The sequence below is a fragment of the Nelumbo nucifera genome, chromosome 8 (genome assembly GCF_055504915.1).
Source record: "Nelumbo nucifera cultivar China Antique chromosome 8, China Antique-T2T, whole genome shotgun sequence".
Taxonomy (NCBI): Eukaryota; Viridiplantae; Streptophyta; class Magnoliopsida; order Proteales; family Nelumbonaceae; genus Nelumbo; species Nelumbo nucifera.
In genome coordinates this window covers 30,055,415-30,083,307 of record NC_142656.1, presented here as the reverse complement: position 1 = coordinate 30,083,307, position 27,893 = coordinate 30,055,415, and the positions used below count along the sequence as shown (strand labels likewise).

Below are 27,893 nucleotides of genomic sequence, written 5' to 3'. Positions count from 1 at the left end.
CTTTTAGAAATCAGCTTGAATGTTCACAAGACCGTGCTCACACCATTAACAGTCTCTTGCAGTCTTGCATAGGAAATATCTTCCCAATGCACGGTATAAAATAACAGTTCCTTACAAGTACGGAAATATTCCCCATGAAAAATTACACAAAGTCGCTTAAAACGGTCCTTACAAACAGTGTAAACACGGTCTTGTGAGCCTACGACACGGATTAATAGAAAAAAAAAACTGTAAACATGGTCTTCAATGAATTATTGTGACCCTACCAGTATGCCACTTCATCTCTGTCTAGGTGGGACCATGCTAAATTTGGAGTCGTGGAAAAAGTGGATTGGGCCAACTTCTTTACTAACCAATCATTTATTATTGGAAGGATTTTATTCTCTACATGTATCAATTGCATAACTCAACTACCGCTGCAAAGAATGGCACTCTATTTGAATAGTTTGGGTTGAAATTTGATTTGGTTCGAATTTGATTCTAATCGAGTTTGAATTTTGATGTAATATCAATTAATTATTTGAATTTGAGCTTGATTAATAAAAAGTTGGGCTCAAAAGCCCGTGAACCTTGTTCAATATATAAAAATATATTTTATAAATAGCTTCAAGTGCTTGTATTTGAAAAAAAAAAAGAAATCGACAACAAGCCTTAAGGATCAGCCTAAAGTAACCTCCCTCTGAATATATAATACCAATACACTTCGGCATTCCTAGGACATGTAACAGGACGGCTTTCAAGGGATATAAGAACCAGGACCCATAGCAGCAATAGATGCATGGCCAATAGGTCATCAGGCAAGATGGTTGCAATGTATATAGGGGTCATCCACTCCCTTTGCTTATTTTTTTTTATGTCCTATTGTATGGCTCCTCAAGAAACAAGGGTTCCAACTAAACCCACAGTTTTAACTAATAGGTCCCATTAACTAAATAAATGTGGTATATTTCTATTGATCAAGATCCACAAAAGGAAGTTCCTTTAAATCAAGATGATCATTGGAGCTTTCTACAGATGAAAATTAAAAAACAAAAAACTTCTATATATATATATATATATATATATATACACATGCATGTAAGCTGCATGCAGACATATGAAGAAAAACAATTTTCACAAGCCATGATACATAAGCAAATCATGCGTAACAGTATGTGAATGTAATTTGAATTTTATTAAGTTTCCTGTGTTGCAAATCTGGAAATTCTTATACACAAAGGACCACAAGTATCAATCTGGTCCACTGATAAATGCAAATATTGACAATTCAGAAGTATCAATCTCCCCAAGTTAGAATGTATATTTGAAATGCAATACCAGTTCATTGAGTGTAATAGTTTAACCATTAGTCCCAATACCATGAAGATCACTAAATCCACTGCTTAACTATCAGTGGTGTTAGGGTTGATGCTCTTGCCTGACCTCCTCCTTTTCCTATTTCTCTTCCTACGGCCCTTGCCACCATCTTTGTCATCCTGCAGCCATGCTTCCTACATCAACAAGTTTCTTTGCATAATCAAAACTTTAAAGTAAAATGCAGCCTTGACTCTTGCCACTAGGTTGTATGGAGTGTGTTTACATGTCATCAGTTCCAAAACTTTGCAATGTTGACAAATGGAATGTTGTTTCAAACTCATTTCAGAATAGATCATTTTGAATTCTTCTTTTATTCCCCCATATAGGCATATCCCACTAATCGGTTATGTATCTTGGATGCATGGAGTATGCAACTATCAGTGATCAAGATATAATAATCTATAATATTATCAGAGCCAATACCACAATGCCCATACACATATTTAAACAGCAAAATCAGTGGTAAAACATTGGAAAATTAATATGCAAACCAGTCCATACCTAGTGCCTCCATATTCAACCTAATGAGCTCTCACAAAAACTAAGATAAAAGGCAAGGATCATGCTCCCAAAGGCATGGCAAATTGGCATTGAGATATTATGCAGATCAGGGGAAGAAAAACATAGACCCTGCTAGATCAAGGATTAAGTAGTTTTTGAACTAGATATCGTTGATGTTCAGGTTGATTGGATGTCTATTTTGTCAAGAAGTCCTAGGAAAATTTCATTTAGGAATCGAACTGTAGAGAGATTGATGTTCAGGTTGATTGGATGTCTCTCTAATTGTAGAGAGATATTCCTTACCAGCTTAGGAGAATTGCATTTAGCAGTTTTCCCTTTCTCTGTAGAAATCAAACTAGGCAAGCTTGAGAAGCTTTGAGAGTCTATTTAAGACTCCAGTTGGGATAGTCTCAACTCACTACACTCCACTGAAATTCAGCCATAGAGAAAAATAATATTCAGCTCAATTATTTACAATTAATTGAACTTCTGGAACTTGTGAGACAATCACCGTTGGTAGCGATCTTCACACTAGGAGGTTTTTTGCTCAATTTGTTGGGCAGCCAGTTGCATATTGTACAGAGCATCCATTTGGACCACAGCTATGCCACTTAGCTGCTTGCCAGGATCGAGAGAAAGGTGGAAATAGAGCATAACACCGTAGTGACCAGCTGCACTTGTGCTTGGATTTGTGCATCAGGTAACATTTATTTTATTTGTTTTGAATCTGAAACAAATTAGTTTAAGCTCCAATTTAGTGGAGGACAAAAAGTTTTTCCAGAAGCAAAAACTGGTTTTCGCAGTTGTTCATGAGAATAAAAATTTTAAAAATTCCTATCTAAGATTTCCAATTCTTCACAGTTGTCTTGAGAAAAAAGGTCACCTAATTGCATGTTGTATGGTTGTGTGGCAATAGAAGGTTATGCAATGATGTATGCCATGTGGCATCACAACAGATCACATTGTCACGGTCTAACACAGACTAGACTTACCTATGCTTGGTGGGTTTACGTTGAGTGGCATTGTCGTAAATGTTGCCGGTATGATTTTTCAAAAAAGTGATGCATCCATCTAGAAGACCTCCAAAAGCTTAATGTACTCTCTAAGGAGGGGTGGTCGACCTCCTTGGGTGCCTACCCTTGGCACTCTATAGACCCAACATCCCTTGCGGGGTGGTCCTGGTTAATGGTTAGCATGGCTACTTCCTAATGGGCACACACACTCATGGGGACAGTGCATGGACTGGCACTGTGCAATGCACATGAAGGGGAGGCTTTGCACGTGAGCTTGGCCTCAGCATGTCCCTACACCCGTTGCCCTTGGCACACGGGTGTGTTCATGACCCAGCGGTTGCCTACACACATCATCAGCACATTCCCCCTTTGGCACATAAGAGGCGCCTCCCATGGACTGGTAAGAGCGAACACAATGCCCGCTCCATGCATCGTGACATAATGATCCAGTGCCATTGACCTTGGTGGAGCCATTCAATGGGCTGACACATGGCCCTTAAACACAAAAGACTTGTCCTAGCCACCCATGGCCTAGACACAACACAAGTTTCTTCCTCTGCCAAAGCTAACCCCGTGATAGTTTATCAGAGCCATTAGCCAAAGCCTACATGACCCTGATGCTTGATGCTTGCTTGAACCAAAGTGGAGTGCCAAGGGACTGCACTCCACGATGTGGTGGCTCTTTAGATGACTACTGCCATAGTTGGTACCAGAGCGAACAAGCCAATCAATCTAGAGCAGTAGTCATCTAAAGAGCCACCACATCGTGGAGTGCAGTCCCTTGGCACTCCACTTTGGTTCAAGCAAGCATCAAGCATCAGGGTCATGTAGGGTCAGACGCATTGGCCATTCCTTAGAAGGTATATTGCGGTGGTTTGAGTGGGGGCGTGCGATGCTTCCTCATGGACATCAGTCACTATTCATTTTGGTGAGGTGTGGGTGGTGCGCCTACACCTTGATTTCAAGATGTATGAGCCAGTTCTATAGCTTGTCCAAGGCACTACTAAGGTGGGGATAACAGTGAAATTAGTTGGTGTCAACAGTTGGTCAAGGAATATCACTAAGGTGGAAGCTTTGCATGAAAAAGGGTCCTCGATTGAAGCTACAATATTGGAATGTTAGAAATGTGTGTACACTCGTTGTTGGAGCATGGCGGCACAGCACCAGCATTGCATCGGAAGACATGCTCAACACATCAAGGTGGAACATTTATAGCGTTAACAACACATCACATAGGTGGGTACATGTTTGGCAACATCATGGGTAAAAGTTGCCACCACTCACACAATGCAATCAAGATCCTTGAGGCAAAAACAACAGGACCCCCTCAAAGCGAAGAAGGTAGCTCGGACCAGCCAGGCGAAGTGTAGTTTCGAAGGCCGAAAGCACATAAGCCATGGCTAGATTTGAGGAACCTGAACACAGAGAGGTGAAGTCCGCAAGCCAACATGGTGAAAGGGTTCCCAGGAAGCAACGCCAACAACAAGTGAAGACCTCACATCGTGTTCAGTAGCACCACCAAAAAACTACCAAGAAGTTAGTCGAGCCTTTAGGTAAAGAGAACATGGGGCAAACCTCTGTGAAGCAACACACACACACACATCTTTGAGGGCCAAATATACACAGGCGACAGCTATTGCGTGGTTTGAGTAACCCCAACACAGCCGGTGAAGTCCAGGCAAGCCAGGTGAAATGGTTCAATCCCCTTACATGGATACCAACATAGGCGAGACCCTAGTTCACCAGGCGGCCCTGACTACGGCAACAATGCAACTAAACTGGAACACACGTGGATGGCGCGGGACAAATGCCCTTTCACCAAGGAGCTGTTGTTGGGAAGACAACGGATTGAGTGGGGGAGCCTGTCACGGTCTAACACAGTCTTAACCTTACCTACGCTTGATGGGCTTATGTTGAGTGGCATTATCGTAAATATTGCTGGTATGATTTTTCGGAAAAGTGATGTATCCTTCTGGCAGACCTCCAAAAGCTTAAAGTACTCTCTGAGGAGGGGTGGTCAACCACCTTGTGCGCGCGCGGGTGCACACACACACACACACACACACCCACACCCCATAGACCTTCCCTTGCAGGGCGAACTTAGTTAATGTCTAGCATGGCTGCAAGGGTCACACACACACACACACGCACACCATAGACCATCCCTTGCAGGGCGAACTTAGTTAATGTCTAGCATGGCTGCAAGGGTCACACACACACACACACACACACACCATAGACCATCCCTTGCAGGGCGAACTTAGTTAATGTCTAGCATGGCTGCAAGGGTTACACACACACACACAGACCATAGACCATCCCTTGCAGGGCGAACTTAGTTAATGTCTAGCATGGCTGCCAGGGTTACACACACGTGTCTAAGCTAATTGAGCCACCCCATTGCCCTCAATGCACACACACACTCATGGGAGAAATGCATGGACAAGCATTGCGCAATGGACATGAAGAGGAGTCTTTGTATGTGGGAGTGGCCTAAGCATGTCCCTACACCTCGCCAGCCTCGTGTCTAAGCTACACACACATGGCCCTTAGACGCAAAAGGCTTGTCCTAGTCACCCATGGCATGGACGTCGCACAGGTTTCTTCCGTTACCAAAGCTAACACCATGACAACATGGCACAGTAGGTTGCATGGTGAACATAAATATGACTCCATTTGCTGTTTTCAGTTCTTCAAGAATCTGGTTTGTGCAGGGAGAATCTTTCTTTCAATTGATTGAAGCAGTGGACAAGAGGTGATGTCATTGAAGAATAATTAGGAAATTAAATAATTAATAATAACTACTAGATTTGGTTCATCAATGAGATATACAGATAGTCCTAGTATATAGATCGCTGTAGTTAACTTGGATGGGGAAATTTTTCTAGAAGGGTAAATAAGAGGATAATTTTCTAAATATATTCCTATAATTTGCATGCTTTTCTTTATCTATCAAAAAAAATTGCACGCTTTTTGAGAGGAGATAGGTTTCATGAGATTGTGAATTGGAATGATCCCTATGACTTAAAATTATACAGGAAGGTTCTAGAGAAGAATCAGTTGTTTGAATTTGTGACTAGGCTTAACCCAAAGTTTGGCATTGCTATCTAGACAGAAAATTCTCAGTCAGGATATTATGAACCCATCACATCATCATATGCCTTTGCTCTAGTTCAACAGAAAGAACTGTGAAATAGACATTGCCTTCCATCATGGATTGCTCTGCCTCGGCACCTCTGAAACCAAAGTCAACAAATAAGAAGCCTGTTCAGATATGACATGGATGAGTTGAAAAAAAAGTTATTGCCATTAACCCAAAAATACCCATAGCAAGTGGAAACTCCATCCACACTTAAAGCGAGCAACGTTTCAATGGGGGCATAAAGAGTAATACCAATATTGTCATCTATGCAAGAGCTCTAGACTACAACAGCCCCACATACTCCAACATGGCCTTCCTCTACAGAAGCATTAGTCCCTAAATAGGACCAATGTTGAGAATCTAGTATTCCAACTAGCCTCAAGCATAGTTCTACTCCTACTGCTTCTTCCACCTCTTTTGTTCGTTAGTACTTAACCACTCATCTGCTTCAACCTCTTGTCCACCCTGAATTATTGATTCAAGAGCCTCAAATTATGTGACTGAAATGTCCTTGTCTTATTGTTAATTAACAGTTGGGTTCCAGTAGAATAGAAGTAACTGTTGCTGATGGGTCTCTTGCTCCCATTTTAAGTGAAACATCATTTGTCTGTCTTTCAGCATATAGGTTCCCACAATTTAATACAAATTTATAATCCATTAGTAGTCTTACCAAGCAGGTTTCATAAAATTAAACGTTGATGGGAGTTGCAGAGGGAATTCTGGACAATCAGGGATTGGGGGTGTTTTCAGGGATGAGAATGGGGTTGTCTTAGCCATGTTTTCAAAACCAATTGGAGTGGGTGACTCTCTCAGAGCCGAGATCCATGCAGTTATGGAAGGAATCCAGAAAGCTAGGGAGATGAATATCAACAAACTCATAATAGAGGGGGACTCAGAGGTGGTGGTAGGATGGCTGAATAAAGACAACAGTGGTTTATGGCATTACAGTAATGTGAGGAGGAAATTTAGATGGCTGGTTCGAGGAATGGAAGTTAAAATCATTTGGGTAAAAAGATCAGCTAATTCTTTTGCTGATGGGTTAGCTAAACAAGGAGTGGAGAGGGAGTCAATGTTTTGGGCACATCTGTAAATTTTTCTTCTTTCCCTTTCTCTTTCTCTCTTTTTTTCTCTTTTTCTCCTTTCTTGGGGCTCAAACTGTATTTGGAAGATAAGAAAGTTTGTCATTCTATTTGTAATTTTTATTGAAATTACATAATGAATTGTGTTATTGATCAAAAAAAAATGTAGTCTTCCCAAGCAAGTAAACTATTTTTTAACCTTCTTTCCAGAATATTTGTTATCTAGGACTTCACAACAAGGAGGATATGGGCAATGTAAATAGAATATATTTGTTGGATGTCTTACCTAAACAACTGTTTGCACCACAATTACAATAACAGTTACTCTTTGTATTAGTCTCAAAACATGATGTACAACTGATGTGATCCAAGGCTGGACTAGTAACAAATTTGAGAGAAATTGAAAAATAGATGATCATGGTAAAGAGTTAGTTCCAAGGTTTGGGTTTGAGGGGCTAGAGGAAGGTCTGGAGATGGGGGATGACAGATGTCTAGGGTACAAGGTGATGGGAACACCGGCCCAACTCAGGCCCATGGACCTAGGCCAAAAATCATGCAGATCTACCTCAAGAAGAATAAGAAGAAAGAAGCTCTGCTCAACCTGCACCTGAGTCCACGTCGGCCATCCCTGCAGTTGAGACAGCTACAGCAATGTGCTTAGTTAGGGCTATATATGAGGCTGCTGGCTAAGGAAATCATTAATGAAAAGCAGTATCGTGCTTCTCCCTCAACTCCCCTCTCTTCTTCCCTATCCCCTGTTACCCCTGTCTTCCATTTCGGAGGTAGTCTCAATCTGAGAGACTCCAGTGGTAAGTCGAACTTACCATACAGCTGATGGGAACACTGGCTGAACTCATGCCAATGGGCCTAGGCCACCAATCACGTGGATCTACCTTAGGAAGAATAAGAAGAAATAAGCTCCGTCTCAACGCACCTGAGTCCACATCAGCCGCATGTAATCAGCCCAGCTATATACAAGGCTGCTGGCTAAGGAAATCATAAATGAAAAGCATTATTGAGCTCCACCCCCCTCTCTCTTCTTCCCTATCCCCCGTCACCCCTTTCTTCCTTGATTTCCTCCAGCTGCAGAAGAAACATCTTCTAGGCCTTACACCAATGGCCGGGCCCAAAATGTTCGTCAAAGTTATAGTACAAGCCCCACTCACACTAGGCCTGCATTTCGGCCCACAAAAGGCATTTGAAATATCACTAATATATTAGCAATATATTAATTACCCAAAAAATATCCACAAAAAATTGGTCAAATAAAGGAAGAAAATAATGATCTCCGTGATATTCTGGAGCATCGCTGGTCAAATTTCACCAAACCGTTCTGATATTGCAAACCATGCTTAGGCATTAAACTTGCAAAACTTATAAAGGATATCTTTATCTCATAGAACAAGTGTATCCAGCTTCTTTTAAAAGGACAATGGGAAAGTAGGAGTTAAATTAATGGATACACCTTATTTATTCTGAGCATTGATTAACTGTCATCAAGGGAATTTTCAAGAAACAAGGCATTCATCAAAAGCTAGTTGGGACTTGGGACTTGGGAAGCAATTAGCCTAGGTTTCACTCAATCAGATATCTCTTATACACAAGCACACATATAGAAGCAGCAAAGAGAATATTATCCACAAACATAGTCCTACATTAATTGGTACTGTAGCAGGCAGTCCCTCATCACTATCCAGTGTACAGATTTTAGGTTTAGCTAATGAAATAATTCAATTTCCCTCTTTTTTACATCTAGGCCCAAACTTAAATTAACAATTGCAATTTCAATTCAAGTTGCAAAATACCAAGTTGGGCATTGTTGAGTTGGGCCTAGTTGTTTTTATTCTTATTTTAAGTTATTTAGTTAGTAAGTTGTTGGGCTTTAGGCCCATTAGTTTATGTTTTTAAGTTGTGACTGTTCAGCTACATTAGTAGCCGCCCTGCTAAGGGCATCCTTGTAATATCTCATCCTTTAAGTTGAGTATAAATATAATGAGGGGTTGGCGGCTAGGGTTAATCTAAGAATCCTGGTTGACTTCCTACTCTTTTCTTCTCTACTGCTGAAATCTTCATCTTCCTCCTCTTTCCCTTCACAAGAAATTCGACTAAATCTGCAATCAGTGATTTCTACTTGGTATCAGAGCAGGCCAAAGGTTCCTTGAGTTGTTTTCTCATGCAGCCCTAGATCGGCCGACTGCATGGTGATTTAAGAGGCTGATCAAAGATCTCAGGTAAGCCTAGTTTTTGGATTTTTTGGTGGATCTGTGTGCCCTGTAGCTGGTTTAGCATTTCTCATCAAAATCAAGAAAAACTGGAGAAAGGGGAAGAGTCTTGTTTCTGTTGGACTCTTCAATTTTGACCTAGGAAGTGGCGCCCTAATTTTTTAGGGTTCTTTGGAGTTTTATGTAAGGGGCGGTTCAAGTCCTGCCTGATTTGGAGGCTTCAAGAGAGAGCGGCTGCCTCTTCTCTCTCTTCTCTCGTCCCACAAAAAAGGAATCTTTTGTGGGAAGACAATCTAGGACACCAGAAAGGTGTTGTTGGTTCCAGAAGTGTTTCGTTTGATCTTCTTGCATTTTCAATTATTTTCTTTACACTTTTTGAAAAGCATGGCGGGTAACGGAGTTGAAAATAAGCCCGGGAGTGAAATGTGACCAGTTGGAGGAGGTGCTGGAGACCTTTTCAGAACTGGGACCATTACTACAGTTAGGTTGAATGGTGCAAATTACTTAGAATGGTCACAATCTGCAAAGATGGCCATTGGTGCTCGTGGGAAATTAGGGTATATCATTGGTGAAGTGAAACCTGAAACTAGCAACTCCTGGTGGGTACAGGAGAATTATATGGTGATGACTTGGTTGTGTAATTCCATGTTGCCCCATATAAGTAAATTTTTTTATGGGCAAATACAACTAAGGAAATATGAGATGGGGTTGCAGAAACCTATTCACAGAGGGAGAATGTTGCTAGGGCTTCTCAGTTAAGAAATAAGATTATTTCTACAAGGCAGGGAGAGAGACCTGTTGCAGCCTATTTTTCAGCCCTTAAAACCCTGTGGTAGGAGATTGACCATTTAGAGACATTTGCTTGGGAAACCACTAAGGATGTAGCTACCTATCAAAAACATCTAGAGAAGTATAGGGTGTTTGAATTTCTTGCTGACCTTAATCCTGAGTATGATATTGCAAGACAGCATCTTCTTTATAGGGACAGTGTTACCCTCTCCCAGGCATATGCCTTTGTGTCAAGGGAAGAGAGCAGGAGAGATGTGATGATGAAAAACCCTGTTTTTGATCAGTCTGCCATGGTGAATACTGTGAAACCTAAACAAAGTGGAGATTGGGGTGGAAGTGAAATCAAGAAGGAAGATTTGATCTATGACTACTGTAAGAAGCCTAAACACACAAGAGATACTTATTGGAAGTTTCACCCACATCTTGTGCCGACTAGACTGAAAAATAAGAAGGAAAATGCACACATGGCAGTTACCGGTGATATTCCGACCCCTCCTACTACAGTTTCTATGGAGTATGTTGCAGCTGCTGCAGTAAGGGCCGAACTTGAGAGGTATGGGCAACTTCTGAACCAACGGGATACAGCCAGTTCCAGTTCAGCAGCAAGCGGACAGTATGGTACAGGTGGTACTGGTGGAGTCCACTCTACTTCCTTTGCTCACACAAGTAGTTCACAGGTCACTGCAAATTATGTTTCTACTTCAAGTAAGGAGGGACCTCCTTGGTTATAGATTCTGGAGCCTCAGAGCACATGACCCATAGCTCTACTATTTTTTCTTCTTACCAACTCTGTTCTGGCAAAGATAGGGTCTCCACAGCTGATAGATCCCATGTCCCCATTGCTGGGAAGGGATCTATCAAGATTAGTGATTCTATTTTTCTACCCTTTGTCATTTATGTTCCTGAATTGATCACTAATTTGTTATTTGTTAATAGTTTGATTAAAAACCTGAACTGTTCAGTAATTTTTTTCTCCTGGTCATTGTATTTTGCAGGATCTAGATTCAAAGAAGACGATTGGGAGTGGTCGTGAAGTGAATGGGATCTACCTCCTGGATGTGCTTCCTCCTCATCAGAGTCATCATGTCAGTAGGGATAGTGAGTCAGGGTCTGTGGGTCAAATTATGCTTTGGCATAATCGTTTGGGCCATTTACCTTTTTCTTCTTTGAGTCTTTTGTTTCCAAAACTCTTTGAGTCTATTAGTTTGTCAAGTCTGAAGTGTGAAGGTTGTCAACTTGGAAATCATTGTAGGCATTCATTTAAACCTAGTAATAAAAGGTGTTCTTCTTTTGATGTTATTCATTCTGATGTGTGGGGACCTTACCATATTTCTTCTATAGGAGGCTATCGATATTTTCTCTTATTTGTGGATAATTTCTCATGATACTCTTGGATTTACTCGATGAGATCCCGCAATGAAGTACCATCCTTGGTGAGGCAATTTCATCAGATGGTGCTAACATAGTTTGGAACAAGAATAAAGGTGTTCAGATCAGACAATGCTAGGGAGTATTTTGAAAAACACCTTGCCTCATATCTGTTAGAATATGGTGTTGTCCATCAGAGCAGTTGTCCCTATAGTCCACAGCAGAATAGTGTTGCAGAAAGGAAGAACAGACACATTGTTGAGATTGCAAGAAGCATGATGATCACATCTGCAGTTCCAGTTCAGTTTTGGGGTGATGCAGTTCTCACAGCAGTATATCTAATTAACAGGGTGCCCTCTCATATACTTGGATTCAGCACCCCATTCAATCTCCTTTTTCCTGAGGGGGAGATGTTTCATATTCCTCTCAGGGTGTTTGGGTGTGTCTACTTTGCACATATCCTTGGTCCTCACCGCTCGAAGCTTGATCCCAAGGCAAAGAAGTGTGTCTTCCTTGGATATGCAGAAAATCAAAAAGGGTACTGCTGCTATGATCCAATCTCTGGGAGCCGGTATGTTACCATGGATTTCACCTTTTTTGAATCCACATACTTCTTCTCAAAGAATCCTTCTCAGGGGAAGTGTTTTGGGGAAGTAAGTCAGCCAGTCAATTCCTCTCCCAGTTCCAATCCCTGTGTCTACTCCTGTGCTTAACCCTCCTGTGTCATCTACCTTACCACCTCCTTTGTGTCCTGCTTCTCAGCATTACTTACGACAGAGACTTCACAAGGAGGTTGATTCCACTACAGCAGAACTCATCACTTCCTGTCGGTTCCATGGAGACTCCAAATTCAACTGACATGGATTCAGGTATTCCTCTTGGTCACGCTATTGTTTCAGTTCTCATTGATTCTGCTAACTCTATTATAGATAACCTTGATCTTCCTATTGCTCTCAGAAAAGGGAAGAGAAAGTGTACTACTCATTGTATTTCACAGTACTTATCTTACAGTGGACTTTCTCCTTCCTACCATGTTTTTCTTTCCTCTCTTGACTCAGTGTCTATACCCAAGGGTGTTAGTGAAGCTGTCTCCAAACCTGAGTGGAAGATAGCTATGCAAGAAGAGATGGCAGCTTTGATTAAGAATCAGACATGGGACATTGTGGATCTACTAGAAGGCAAGGTGACGGATGGATGCAGATGGGTTTACACAATAAAATATAAGGCAAATGGAAGTCTAGAAAGGTACAAGACAAGACTTGTTGCAAAAGGGTACACACAGACCTATGGCATTGATTACTTAGAGACCTTTGCACCAGTTGCAAAGATGACCTCTGCTCGGATACTTCTTTCTCTTGCTGCCTCATACTCTTGGCCCTTGTTTCAACTTAATGTGAATAATGCTTTCCTAAATGGGGATCTGCAAGAGGAAGTGTATATGGATCTTCCAGCTGGCTTTTACAGTAATGCTGAAAGGGAAAGGTATGCAGGTTTAAGAAGTCACTTTATGGCTTGGAACAATCTCCCAGAGCATGGTTTGACAGATTCAGAAAGGCCTTGATTGCTTTTGGCTACACTCAAACTCAATCCGATCATACCTTGTTTGTGAAGCGAAGGGGATCTTTGGTGTCAGTCCTAATTGTTTATGTGGTTGATATTGTTGTCACGGAGAATGACCTAAGTGAGATTGATTATCTGAAAAGAAATCCACATAAAGAATTTAAAATTAAGGATCTTGGAGAACTGAGATACTTCATAGGCATTGAAGTTGCGAGATCAAAACATGGAATTTTTATCTCTCAAAGGAAGTATGTCTTGGATCTTCTTCAAGAGGCAGGGAAGCTTGGAACGAAGGCAATCAATACCCCTATTGATCAGAACCATAGAATCAATGCACCAGAAGGTGAGCCAATAAAGGACATTGGGAGATATCAGAGACTTGTGGGTCAGTTGCTATACTTGTGTATGACAAGACCAGACATTTCCTATGCAGTAAGTGTGGTAAGTCAATACATGCATGCTCCACGAGTCCAGCATTGAGAAGCAATTGACAGGATTCTTGCTTATCTAAAGGGACACCCGGGCAGAGGCATATTGTTTACTGATCATGGACAGTTGAAACTAGAGGCTTATACGAATGCAGATTGGGCAAGATGCCTTAATGATAGGAGATCAACTTCAGGAGTGTGCACCCTTATTGAGGGTAACCTTGTCTCATGGAAGAGTAAGAAACAAGCAGTGGTAGCAAGAGATCAAGTGTTGAAACTGAATACAGGGCCATGGCACATGGAGTTTCAGAACTTGTTTGGGTTCATTCCCTATTAGAAGAAATTGGTGTACAGGTAGAAGAACCTATGATGTTGTACTGCGATAACCAGGTAGCAATTAACATTGCCCATAACCCAGTCCAGCATGACCGAACTAAGCACATTGAAGTGGATAAACATTTTATCAGAGAAAGAGCGACTTCTGGAGAAGTTTGTCTTCCATACATTTCTTCTTATCTGTAGCTCGCTGATGTTCTCACAAAAGGTGTTGCAAAGAACAAGCTAGAACATGATCTACGCAAGTTGGGAATGTGTGATATTTACTCCCAACTTGAGGGGGAGTGTTGAGTTGGGCCTAGTTGTTTTTATTCTTAATTTAAGTTATTTAGTTAGGAAGTTGTTGAACTTTAGGCCCATTAGTTTACGTTTTTAAGTTGTGACTGTTCAGCTACATTAGTAGCCACCCTACTAAGGGCATCCTTGTAATATCTCATCCTTTAAGTTAAGTATAAATATAATGAGGGGTTGGCGGCTAGGGTTAATCTAAGAATCTTGGTTGACTTCCTACTCTTTTCTCCTTCTCTTTTCTTCCCTACTGCTGAAATCTTCATCTTCCTCCTCTTTCCCTTCACAAGAAATTCGACTAAATTTGCAATTAGTGATTTCTACTGGCATCCTGCATCATGATGCCCAGTAAAAGATAGGACATTCCATATGACAATATTGTAGGGTGGCCCTCAAGTTATTTGTATTGGATTATTAAGATCAAAGGACCTACCAAAAAAATATTAATTCCAAATGCTGCAACATTAGAAAATAAACATTGAATAAAACTCACCTGATTAGAAGAAAGAGATGGTTGGTCACGAATCTTTTTCTTCTTACATGAAAGTGGATTTGGAGCCTGTGCAAGGAGGAAAAATAATACATATTTGGACAGGTGACCATCGGAAAAATAGAAAAACAAAAATAGCAACGAAATGATATGATGGACAACAATCACAATACAAACAAGTACTAGCACAACAAATGATACAAGTTGTAGTCAATCATGAAAGATTGTTAAAAGACAGTCAATATCATTAAAATGGCGCAGATATTACACAAAATATAAGTGATTCTGCATAAACACTTCTCTATTGAGCGTTAAACAATTCTCCACCCACCTCAGTCCGGCCAGAAATCACACATACTTGTAGTTATTATTTTATGATCGTGTATTCATGTGTATATCGTGCATAACATATTGACTAAACCACAATCAATGTCATATGGTCTGCAAACAGAGAAGTTGCACAAATGTCATTCTTTTATCTTTTTCAACTAGTGTGTTAATGCTTTTTCGTGCAATTATTCATTTGTTTACCTATGAGTGACCCCAACTGTCAAGACTCAGGAGTAAACTCCTGCCTCCAAGAAATTTTTCACTATCTATAAATGTCACTAAAGTCGTCTCAATAAATTAATAAGATGACAGTTAGACATCAAGATAGAGAGTTGAATGAATGAGAAGATCTAGATAATCAATAGTATCATCTATCTGTGGATTGTATGCAGATGGAAAATGGAAATGGGGTACAGGTTCCTCAATTTAGAGGAAATCTGAATGATTGTTAAGTAGATTCATTGGAGGAAATGCTGCACAGACAGTTAGACATCAAGATAGAGAGTTGAATGAATGAGAAGATCTAGATAATCAATAGTATCATCTATCTGTGGATTGTATGCAGATGGAGAATGGAAATGGGGTACGGGTTCCTCAATTTAGAGGAAATCTGAATGATTGTTAAGTAGATTCATTGGAGGAAATGCTGCACAGACTGTATAGCACTCAAATGGACATCAGAGAAATAATATAACTTGGGAGTGGGAAAAATCTGGAAACCTCTCAGCTAAATCCTTTTATAACTTTATCTCTAGATCAGAAGACTGGATAATCCAGGTTAAAATTGGTTGGTCCAAGAATTTCCCCACACAGGTACTCTTTGAATGGACTGCCTACTTGAACAGAATTTTAACTCGGGACAATTTGGTAAGCAAGGGTATATTGTTGGATTCTACAAACTCTGTTCTCTGTGAGGGGAAAATTGAATCAATAAATGATCTACTACTACATTGCAGATTTAATTTTGAGGTATGATAAAAAAATGGGAACCTGTTTGAGGTTAAAAGCTGCTTCCCAAAATCCATAGTGGATTTTGTGAAAGATTGGAGAGTTGAAAGTCTAATTAAATGGGATAAATTGGCATGGAACATCACTCCTACAGCGGTTTTTTTGTGCATATGGAAGGAATGAAATGCAAGGATCTTCAAGAATAAAAGTAGCTCCACAAACAGTGATTTAGAAAATCTTGGGAAAATATTTCCTTGGCTTGCTGTAAACAATTTGTTTAAAAATAGAAATTACAGCCTTTCTTTAAAGCAGGATTTGGGGGTATAGAGATGCATGGGCAATGATTGTATAATCCCTGTGTACATGCATTTTGGCCAATATAAATGATACTATACTAATTCTCAAGAGAAAAAAAAAAAAAAAACTGTGGCTTAAAACTTAACTTGGAGAGTTGGGCTTTACTACCAAAGGACCAATGAGCTTATACGTTTGCCAACTTGCAATTAGTATAGCTTATAACCCTGTCCAACACAATCATACCAAGCATATTGAGGTAGATCATCACTTCATTAGAGAGAAACATCTTGCAAGGCAGAATTGCACACCATATATTACAAGGGGTGTCAATTGGACGAGTTTTGGTCCAACCCAATCTGATTCAATTAATAACCACTGACAAATGGACCAAGCCCAACTCAATCCAAATCTGGAAATAAGAAGGTCCAATCCAATCCAATTCAAATGCAAATAGGTCGGATTGGACCTAATCCGATCCAAACTCATTGAAATAAAATAAAATAATATATATTCCACTCTTAAATTTAACATAATTTAGGAAAAAAATCTATCAAAAACTAAGAAAACTACAAAAAATAAAGAAAAGTATCATAGACGGTCTTATGAGCCTCTTTAGGACGGCTTCTGCATTGGAGGTGCGTTGCATTGATTGAGTCATGGTTGCTGAGCACCTATGTTCCGAACAAGCTACCTGGAATAGCTTCAGTTTACAATTGCATTTGTTGCGTGTGGAATGCCAATATTGGCCTTCTGGATTTTCAACAAATACAGCTTTTATGAGTTTCGTGTGGGGCCTAGCTCAAAACGTGGAAAGCCATGTCTCAAAAACCCTCCCAAACAGGCACTATAACTGTAAGCAGAAGCATGTATAGAGAGAGAGACGGGCCAAAACCAACAAAAAAACTGGCCAAAAAGAAAACATCAGACCTTAAAAGAGTTTTGTCAATATTCATCAAAAAAAAAAAAGAGTTTTGTCTATTATGTCTGAAGTCAGTAGAGTATCCCATACATAAAGAGGGGCAGAAAGGTCTTTGTACTTAAATGTTACAAACCTATTATTTATATATATTATGGTCGGCTAAGAGAGGGTGACTTTTCCCTCTCAAAGACCATTCGAACCATTCCTTCCTTTTCTCTCTCTCTTTTTCCCGTTTTTTTTTATCAACATCTTCTCTTTTTCTTTTAATTCAGGAAGGAAATCAGATCTGGTCGAACTAATAACGTGTTACCAATTAGTATTTATTATTATGGCTTCAGCAATTAGTATTTAATATTCAAGTTGTTGGAATTTGGATGGACCGTGTTGAACAATTGAACAATGTCCACACCTAAACTAAACCTATATACAAATGGAATAGGAAGTTATCAGTTAAGGACATTTTGTAAAAAAAAAAAGTTATTGAACATCCTAGATCATCTATGCAATTTCCAACAACAATGCATATGATTCGAGACTAGCAAGCAAGATTTCCAACATTTTAGCATGCTTCTCCCCAGAAAGCATGGAACAAAGAAAAACCATCTGACCATGTTAAGGAACATTATAAGACAACCACATAAAAAAGGATGATGTGAAAACAGAGTCTAACCTTTGCTTTCTTTCTCTTAAATTTAGCTTTATCTGTTACACCAAGTGTTTTTCTTCTAACTTTTCTGAGATTTACAGTCTCTGGCACTACAACTTGATCTACTAAACCTTCATGTGCATCAGGGGAATCTGTTGCAACTTTGGCCTCTAATTTGTTCTTTTCCTTCTTTTTTATCATCTTATATTCCATTTCTGTCATATGTAAGCGTTCCTCTTCTGTAGATTTAACGAATTGGCGTTGGAATGCTGACGGAGGCTCAAGGAACAAGGAGTTTCTCAAACCAAATATCACAGGAACACCTGGCACCTGCAATCAAATGATAAAATGACATATATTATATATCAATGTGGCAGCACAACCTTGGTTTAACAACTATGCTTTATACAGATTTGAGGTATCAACTGATTATCTAAATTTCCTTAGCTCAATAAATTCACAACCATCCCTTGCATGGTAATTGTGAAACCACCTCTCAGTGAGAGGCACTCGATTCAAAGCCATTAAAATATAGTGTTTAAAAATTTCCACATCTCTAGCAGTAGAGACTTGAAATCAGTGTTTTAAAAGGTGTGGGAGGACCTGGAGGTACGCCTCTAGGCGAGGCGCTCCCAAAACGTCTTGAGGCATATGCCAGAGGCGCTGACACCTCTGAGCCGTACGCCTCGTGTGCTTTTTTTACAAGGCATGCTAGAGGTGTATGCCTCATGCGCCTCATGCACATCTTATATAAAAAGGCAGAAAAAAAAAGAAAAAGGAAAAAAAAGGAAAGGAAAAGAAAGGGAAGGGAAAGAAAAATAAAGAGAAGAAAAAAATGGAAAGGAAAGAAAAGGAAAGGAAAGGGAAGGGAAGGGAAGGGAAGAAAAGATAAGGGGAAAGAATGTGGTTTGCCCCCTGCCCCTATGATTCACTCGCTCGCCTCCGCGTCAACACCCCCCCTTTCATCTAATGCTATGCATCTTTATTCTTCTTAATATAAAAGCTTTTTATTAAAAATAAAGAAAAAGTGATACCCCCCTTCCTCCTCCTAACCCCCCTCCTCTTGAGGAGGCTTACGCCTCCTTGTGTTCGAGAGGCTTACACCTCTTGCGTTCTGAACTACACCTCACGCCTCTAGGTAGTGGAACGCCTCGCGTCACGCCTCGCGTCACGCCTCCACGTTTTAAAACATTGCTTGAAATGAACCCCCTATCTTTTCAGATAGGTAAGGAAGATGTGTATCAATATATAAGGTGATAGAGACAAACCCCCTATATAAAAGAATTACAAGACCTCTATAGTAAGTTAGTAACCATTGTAAAATATACAAATTTATGCATTATTAATAGATACAAACCAATTGTTTGACTTACCGAGAGGGGTGTAGAAGATATACACAACCCTAACATTTTAGGCAACGCAAATGTAAGGTAATTGTGGAAAGATGGCACCACAAAAATAATAATAAAAAAACTGGCATAATAGTTTGTACAGCTGAAACGTACTTTTCTCATTGGATATAGCAGAAATATTACTAAATATTTAATGACACGAATCTGTCATAAGAATTGTAAATGACACATTCTTTATGCTTGTTTTATCAATACAAATTGTTTATGGTTAAACCAAAATTTATTGGACTTTGACGTTATAATAAAAATCATATATGTGGTTTATAAAACCTTGCACAAGAAACATACTCCAATGTTTCCAAACATTGCCTAGGCACATGGGGAGTACCGGTTTGGTTCACAAACCGGTTAACCGTCAGCTCGGTTCATCGTTTTTCGATTTTTTAGTTTTTATAATATTTATTGTAAAAATATATAAATATATAATAAAAAATTATAAATATATATAATATTATATTTTAAATAATATATAATATATTATAAATATTATTTATATATAATGCATATTTATTAATTTATAATATACATAATATATATAATATACATAAATATATAGAAAATATATAGTCATCACTGAACTACTTTTCTGGTTAACAAACTACACGCTATTTTTTCCCAGCAATCACCTTGTTGGTATCCTTGTTCAAACTATAATCCCTCATACGTTGACTATTTCCCTTATGAATAACCCATGAATGTGTGTGTCTATAGTAAAAAGAAACTCCATTGAGATAAAAAGAAGGAACAAGCTCAGGTGATAAATCACTTAGATAAGGAAAAGACAAGCAAGGACCAAAAAACAAAAAAAAAAAAAACGGAAAAGACGAGCAAGAGAAAACCCACCAGACCTAAAAATTAGGAACAAGAAATACCCAAATGAAGCTAGACCCCCAATGATAGACTTCATTGATTTCGACACACCAAACCAAACAACCTCATGAAGATAAAAGCGACAAGAACTCCACCTTACACCTTTTCCAAATTTCTCATCATACCATAACAACCTTATACCGAAACTTCCACCTACTCGAAAAAAATTGAGACAAAATAATTTCATATATGACCTCAAGCAAACTTCACATCTCTCCAAATTTCATCTGCCTATACTCTTTTAATTCAACAATCAACACTTTACAACCCTTACAAAATCAAACCTACCACTCTCAGAACCATAGTTGTCAAGGCAACGCCTAGGCGACAAGGCGCTCTTGGAGTCTCACCTTGCCTAATCGCCAAGCAGTTTTCTATAGCGTGTTATAACAAACTTTTATATTCTTAATTTTCTAAGGTTATAATTATGAAATAGACATTTCTCTCTTGTTTCTTCTCTTGGGGCCCATGTTGTAATTGGAAGATAAGAAAGTTTTGTCTTCCTCCCTGTAATTATTGTGATATTTAATGAATTGTGTTATTGATCAAAAAAGAAATTATAAAATAGACATTTTTTTAAACTAAAATATTCATTTTGTGTGTTTATATACTAATTTCTTTTTGTTATTTTCTTATTTGTTAGGGTTTAATCAACACAAACATTGCTAAATGCTGTATTAAACCCTCAAAGACTTCAAAACCTGAACCAATAAGTAAGAAAGAACATAAAATGTTGTCCAATCAACACATTTTCTTCTTTTTCTTTACTAATTTTGTGTTTTTATATACTAATTTCTTCTTTTTTTTTGAAAAAGGTAAGGTAAATTTATTGACTGAAATCATAACCATACAAAGAAGCTCCCAGGAGGGAGCAAAGGCTGAGAACAACCTCTCAGCTTACATTACAACTCAAATATACTAATAGACCTTAACTGAGACCCCAAGCCCCTAGGATGGAAACCTTTCAAGCCTGCAGTCCAAGACACTAATTTTCCCACTGCACAAGACACAAGACAGTCCACCTCTTTTTCCTTATTTTGAAAGATTCTTCTGTTTCTCTCCACCCATATGGAACTGATTACAGCTGCAGGGATAGCCCACCACACTTCTAACCAGCTTTGAAAGACCTAACATATCCCAACTCCTTATCAGATCCGATACCTGTTTATACTAATTTCTTCTTCTTCTTCTCTTTCTATATTTTTCCTATAACAGAAATAGGGGTTCAGCCCCTATATTTTTCGAATTTTCTTCTTTCTTCTTTTTCTTCTCTTGAATATGTTGGAACATGTTGATTTTCTATACTTTAACATGAAGTTTATATTTTTATTATGAAAACTATGGATATTTATTCAGGAAATATGATTATGGAACCTAGGGTACTACCCAAGGATACATGATTTTACTTAAAAAAAAATCCACTACCCAGGCGAGTAGCCTTGCCTTGGCGCCTTGAAAACTATGCTCAGAACTTCACAAAACCCTTCTTTTCACTCAACAAACCTTGAATGAAATCTTCAGAGAAGGGTACAGATGGTGTTTTGTTAATCAGCAAAGAAATCTTATTAATTAATTCAGAGGTGAAAACTGAATGGTACAATATATTGGTTTCAGCCCTCCAATGAGACATTAACCATTTAGTGTAAATGTTGGGCCCGTTAAAAGCCCATGGTGATGGACTCAGGGGTTCACTGTATTCAGTAGTGAATTCGGCCAGGCCTTGTAACAGAGGTTAGGCTGAACCCATGTGGCTGATGTGGAGATCAATGATAGGGTCTCACGCCATACAAAGAGAGCCAAGCTAGCCAGCATTAAAAGGAAGTGAGCCTGAAAACTTAATGGGCCTAAAGCCCATTTTGAACTAGGCTAATTGGATTAATTAAATAGGGGCGAATCTGGGTATGGATTAACAGACAAGGATAAGAGGATAACTCTTATCCACTTAAAGAGTCCAGATCCAAATAGAGATTTGGATCACGGAACTCCTAATTTGATTAGGAAAAGCTAATCCTGATCTGCAGATAAGATAAGGGATTATCCTTATCAATTAAAGAGTTCAAATCCAAATAAAGATTTGGATCAAGAAACTCCTAATTAGATTAGGAGATCATCTCTTTGAGGCTATAAATAAAGAGTAGGGCGGATCTGAAAAATAAACAACATAGAAGACAATTCAGTTTGATTATTTCTGCCTTCAGTTCTTTCTCTCCCTGCTCTTGCCGCCCTACCCTATTCGATCTCCATTTCTTGGAACTAATCAAGATTTGATCTTGATATTGTTTCTTGCTAGAAGAAACAATTCTGAAGATGTGATCACCACCCCATTCGATTCTGCTGAAGAATCAAAGGTTCTTGGTGAAAAACTATATGTTGATCATGCCTCATCCTAAGTTGTGTCATCTTCAGTGGAGGGAGGATTTGGTACACTCTTAGGGCGTGAACACCTGCGTTGGGAGGAGCAATTTTGCGTGGATTCCGTATCAGGTATACCTCTCCCTAATCTTGGTTTCAGATTTGGTCCAGTTTGGTTACAAGAACGAACCTTGAAAATGCAGTTTTCTAAATTGAGAATACGATTCCCGGATGGGAAATTTTTGAAATTTCAGCCAACCCTCCTGCAGGGTTTGGCTATCCATATGATGGATCTCCCATCCCTTCACGACCTTTAATGAGTCACCTAATCCTAAAGGCCCCAAAAACATGGCCGACACCCTAACTGCACCATCTCTAAAGACACCTATAATACCTGCCATACCGGAACTTCCCATGGAGCTGTCATCAAAATATAATTTAATTCTGTAAACTGTCTGGGGTTTCTACTCCATAAACAGCTTTTCCTTTTCTGTATTATTATGAGCCACTTTATTCCATGTCCTTAGCATATCATCCACCGAATAGCCTTGGAAAATATCAAGTCTCTTTAGCTAACGCACAGCTTTGATTTTTATGGCCTCAAAGAGTTGCTCTTTTGATCTACTACTATTCTCATTGAAGATCCTTCCATTCCTTTCCTCCCAAATAGTTCACACCACTACTGCCCTTACTGCCTTCCACATAATTCTTCCTCTCTTTTTTGGTTGTCTTAGGAAGCTTGGACTGAAGAGGCTAGCAACATCCTGTAGGGGGATACCAATTGCAACCAAACAAAGAACAGCAACATTCCCAAATACAAAGCACAAAGAAGCAAAATAGCAATAAATGTGGTAAGGATTCACTGCTTGCAAAGCAAAGGAAGCACATATGAGGCGAGAGGCATTTGTTTGGCCTTTTCTCTTGAAGCATATGACAAGTGTTTACCTTTCCAAGATAGACTTCCCAACACAAAGCTTGGATTTTGGGAGGGATAGGCTTACTCCAAATCTCCTTCACCAGGAAATTCTCCCCAAGGTAATAGGCAACAAAAGGGCATTGAAAAAGGAAGCACAAGTGAACACACCATTTGGAGCAGGAAACCAAACTCTATTGGCCTCCACTAATTGGTCCAGAAAAGCAAGATCAAGGTTGTCCAATTGAATGAGGGCTTTTGCACTCACTGTCCCTCAATCCCAGTCTAAAACCAAAGTCCCAATTTGCCTGGGAATAAGAAAAGGTGACAAAACTCGACACAAGTTATAGTTTATAATCAGACAAGGTATCAACCATACATCCTCCCAAAATAATACTCAGGTAGGGTCAAGGTGGATGGTACCTAAAGACTTACCAAGACTTAGAGGAGTATCTTTCAAGATGAACCCCTATACTCCAAATTAGACAGATTCTCGATTCCTTAGATGGAGAGGTAGGGTTGAGGTGGATGGTATCTAGAGCCTTACCTAAACACACCTCAGACCATTGCCCTATTAGACTGGCCTAAGAGGGAACTAGTGTAGGACCAAGTCCCTTTAGGTTCAAAAACATGTGGCTGCTACACCGAAAGTTTGTGAAGAAAATGCAAGATCCAAAGGTTTGCGGCAGAGAAATCCAATTTCCCCTTTGCTTTTTGTTCTGGTTATGGGGGTGTTGAATCTGCTTCATAGTTGTCAAGGTGACGCCTAGGCGACAAGGCGCCCTTGGAGGCTCACCTTGCCTAATTGCCAAGTAGTTTTCTATAGTGTATTATAATAAACTTTTATATTCTTAGATTTTTTTGAGGTTATAATTATAAAATAGACTTTTTTTAAACTAAAGTATTCATTTTGTGTGTTTATATACTAATTTCTTTTTATTATTTTCTTATTTGTTAGGGTTTAATCAGCACAAACATTGCTAAATGTTGTATTGAACCTTCAAAGACTTCAAAACCAGAACCAATAAGCAAGGAAGAACATAAAATGTTGTCCAATCAACACATTTTCTTATTTTTCTTTACTAATTTTGTGTGTTTATATATTCCACCTTTTCTTTTCTTCTTTTCCTGTAACAGAAATAGGGGTTCAGCCCCTATATTTCTTTAATTTTCTTTTCTTTCTTCTTTTTCTTATCATAAATATTTTGGAATATATTGATTTTCCATACTTTAACATGAAGTTTATACTTTTCTTATGAAAATTATGGATATTTATCAAGGAAATATGATTATGGAACCTAGGGAACTACCATAGGGTACATGTTTTTACTTAAAAAAATCCATCGCCTAGGTGACACCTAGGTGCCCGCCTAGGCGACTAGGCGACAAGGCACCCCCTATCGCCTAGCCTCGCCTTCGCGCCTTGAAAACTATGATCTGCTTATGGTGAAGGGTGCTCAACTGGGCTGGGCTGAAAGTTCTAGAGTGGGTTTGGAGGGGCCCTACATTTCTCATCTTCAGTATGTGGATGACACCCTCTCTTTTTAGATGTTTCAGTGAACCAAGTGTTGAGTTTAAGGGCTTTACTGGCAAACTTTGAGATGTTAACAGGTCTGAAAATTAATTTGTCCAAGAATCTACAAATTGGAGTGGGTGAAATAGGAAGAGAGATGCAGGAACAGTGTGTTGCTGTGTTGGAATATCAGATAAGAGAGTTACCTTTCCTATTTTTGAGTCTCCCATTGGGAACCAAAATTTCTGAAGTAGGGGTATGGAGGCCAGTGCTAGAAAGGGTGGAAAAAAAGACTAGAGAAATGGAAAGCAAGATACTTGTTTTTTGGGGGCAGAATAACTCTCATTAGAAGTGTCCTCTCAAGCTTACCAACATACTATTTGTCACTCTTAAAGATTTCAAGGAAGGTGGCCAACAAGATTGAAAAACTTCATAGAGATTTCCTTTGGGAAAGAATTGGGGGCCCAAAGAAGTTCCACTTGGTGAATTGGAACAAGGTTTACAGACCAAAAGGAAAAGGGGGTTTGGGGTTTAGAAGGGTAAGGCTGTTTAACAAGGCTCTCTTGGGAAAGTGGCTATGGAGGTTTGTGCTGGATAGAGAAAAGGATTCTTTATGGAGGAGGGTGATAGCCGAGAAATATGAGGTAGTGAGGTTTGCAAGGGAATCAAGGGAAGTTTCAAACTCCTATGGGTTGTTTGTGGAATGGGATATTGAATTTTAACCAAGAGTTCAAAGCTTCGGTTAGTTTCAAGGTGGGCAAGGGGTCAAGGGAGAAATTTTGGGAAGACAAATGGGGTGGGATTGGGAAATTGAGGGAGGTCCATCCAAGGCTTTATAGACTTTCAGAATTCAGAGCAGCAGGTGAGGGTAGATCAATGTTTTAAGGTGAGGAGAGACCAAGGAGCCCATCAGACCAAAGTTTAGGAGGCCATTAAGAGATCAAGAATCTCCAAGTTCCAACAATCAGCATTCCAAAGATGTGGCAAACTCCACTCCTGAAAGTAAGGAGAGGATCTCAGTCCTCACTGAATGTCCTGTTCCTATAGGCCCCGGGTATACTAGTATAGTTTGAACCCTGGACCTGGATTGCCTAAAAAGAAACCATTAAAATTTAATTCAGAAAAGCAAAGTAACATTGAGAACTTTGTGGAGGCCAATCGATGGAGAAAGTACCTCAAGGTGGAGGCGAAGAACTTTCTGCTAGAAGAACTAAGAATCAGAGGGCAGATCAGTTTGAAAATCAGGGAAGATAAGCTGGCTACAGTGCTGTTGGTAGGACTGAATGTGGTAGAATGGTTCATAGATTTTGTAGTTGCAGCAAGTGCAAAGGGAAAGGATAGATGCTGGAAAGAACTTCTAACAGAGGTGGGAAGGAGGTATGTGGCGGAAAGCAGGAAGAACCACAAAGTATTCTTCATAGCACTTTCAGAGCAGTATGATAATGCTAGAAAGCAGATGGTCTGCTTTCCAGAAGGAAGAGTCAAGGGTGGATAGAATTAGTCAAGGCTCTGAGAGACTTTATGTCTAGAATGAAGATGAAACAAGACAAAGGTTCGGAAAAGAAGGTAAGAGAGGATCCCCTGAAGACAGTAGTGAACCTTGAGATTCCCAACAGAATGGCCCCTACCTTAGTGCAAGATGGTAATAGAGCAGCATTATTGACATCGGAGGCAACAGGAGAGTGGTCCAATAAACTGATTGTTGAAGTCGATAAACCAGGTAGAAACTGGGAGGAGATTGCTGATTTGGTGACAAAACAGCTAAGGATGACGACCACATATGTATTAACTCCTTTTGAGGGGTGCAAAGCTCTGCAAGATCCTCTGGATAATAAGCCAGAAGTTGAGACAGTAAGTTTGCAAGATAAACTGGGGTCGGTGAACATGTTCAGGTGGTCTCCTTCATCAAACTCGAAGGATTCCCCAGTAATGGATGGAGTAAAAGTGCGCGTGGTGGGTGTACCTTTCCATCTGTGGAACAATGAAGTAGCAGAAGCCATCGCAACATTGTGTGGAGCAAGACTGGTTGGTGTCTTTTGAGGAGATCTAAGGTCTGTAGCAATTTTACTAAATGGTGTCAAGCCTGAGGAGATTCCAAGGAAAGTGAACCTGAGAGTTGAAAGGAGCTTTCATGGCAGTCTGGTTGACTTCCTCCATTGAAGCTGAAATGTGGAAGGAAGCTCGTAGGGAGGAAGATGGTAAGGTTGAAAAAACCTTATGTGGCAGTAAGGGGTTGATCAAGCTACAAGGAAGATACAGTTATACAAAAGAGGGAAAGCAAGCTTTTGAAAATTCGAAAGCTTGGCTGAAGATGGAAAGTCACAAATGTGATCAACAAGGCATTAGATGGATATCTGACAGGACATATGCATTAGCAGTAACAAATGGCGTTCAAGCTACTTCATTAAATGCACCTGTTCGGCTGAGAAAAGATGAGAAGGGAGAAGAGAGTAGGGGAGCAAAAATGTTGGGTCCATTTAAAATAAATAAGGCCCACTCGCTACCCAATCCAGGCCAGATAATTGTGAATGGGCCTTCCCAAAAAGATGGGCCCCAGGTCTTAAAAACTGGGCCACATAATAATAGAAGGGACAAAATTAATAGTGGGCCAACCTTTGTGTGCCTATCTAAGGCGGGACAGGGGGCAATTTGTTAAAACATTATATGGGCCGAATTTTATCAGCCCATCAAAGGGGACCACATGGGTTTTAAAAGGTCACGTGACCAGGGGAATGGAGTCGATAGATGGTAAACACCATCTATCTTCCTCTTCATTGAGCTCAACAGGCCGAAAACAACGAACAACGAAGATCGCCAATCCTGGGAACTCCTTACAGTGGGTTGCATCAGAAAAATCAAGCAGGTTGTCACCAGAGAAACGCAATACGAGGAGCATCAGGCGAAGTGATCTTGAAAAGCAGAAGCAACATGAGTGCTCTGAGGAGGAACATTTCAGCGATACTGATTCAGACTACAGAGTGAGCCTAGGGAGCATTGATCTGAGCAGCTTGAAGAACGTTTTTGATGAAGATAGCTTGAGTACAGAGGTACTTTTTAAAGAGAATAAAGAAGAAGATGATTCGCAAAGAGTTGACGAAGACAATGTGAATGTATTGGATCG

The 27,893-nt window shown here is 39.7% G+C and overlaps 1 protein-coding gene across 3 annotated transcripts in view; it reads right to left on the bottom strand.

The window, feature by feature from the left end:
• Positions 1–1,155: 1,155 nt before the first annotated feature.
• MEE21 (PIN domain-like family protein) overlaps positions 1,156–27,893 on the bottom strand; it is a 42,777-nt gene continuing 16,039 nt past the window's right edge. For 2 of the 3 annotated variants that reach the window (XM_010243990.2, XM_010243992.2), the window contains exons 5-7: positions 17,737–18,042; positions 14,576–14,641; positions 1,156–1,490 (exon numbers count right to left, since the gene is read on the bottom strand). In XM_010243990.2, the coding sequence (XP_010242292.1) occupies positions 1,383–1,490; positions 14,576–14,641; positions 17,737–18,042 (480 nt within the window). In that variant the 3' untranslated portion in view covers positions 1,156–1,382. The remainder of the gene's footprint in view (positions 1,491–14,575; positions 14,642–17,736; positions 18,043–27,893) is intronic. The other variant, XM_010243991.3, reaches the window with a different exon arrangement.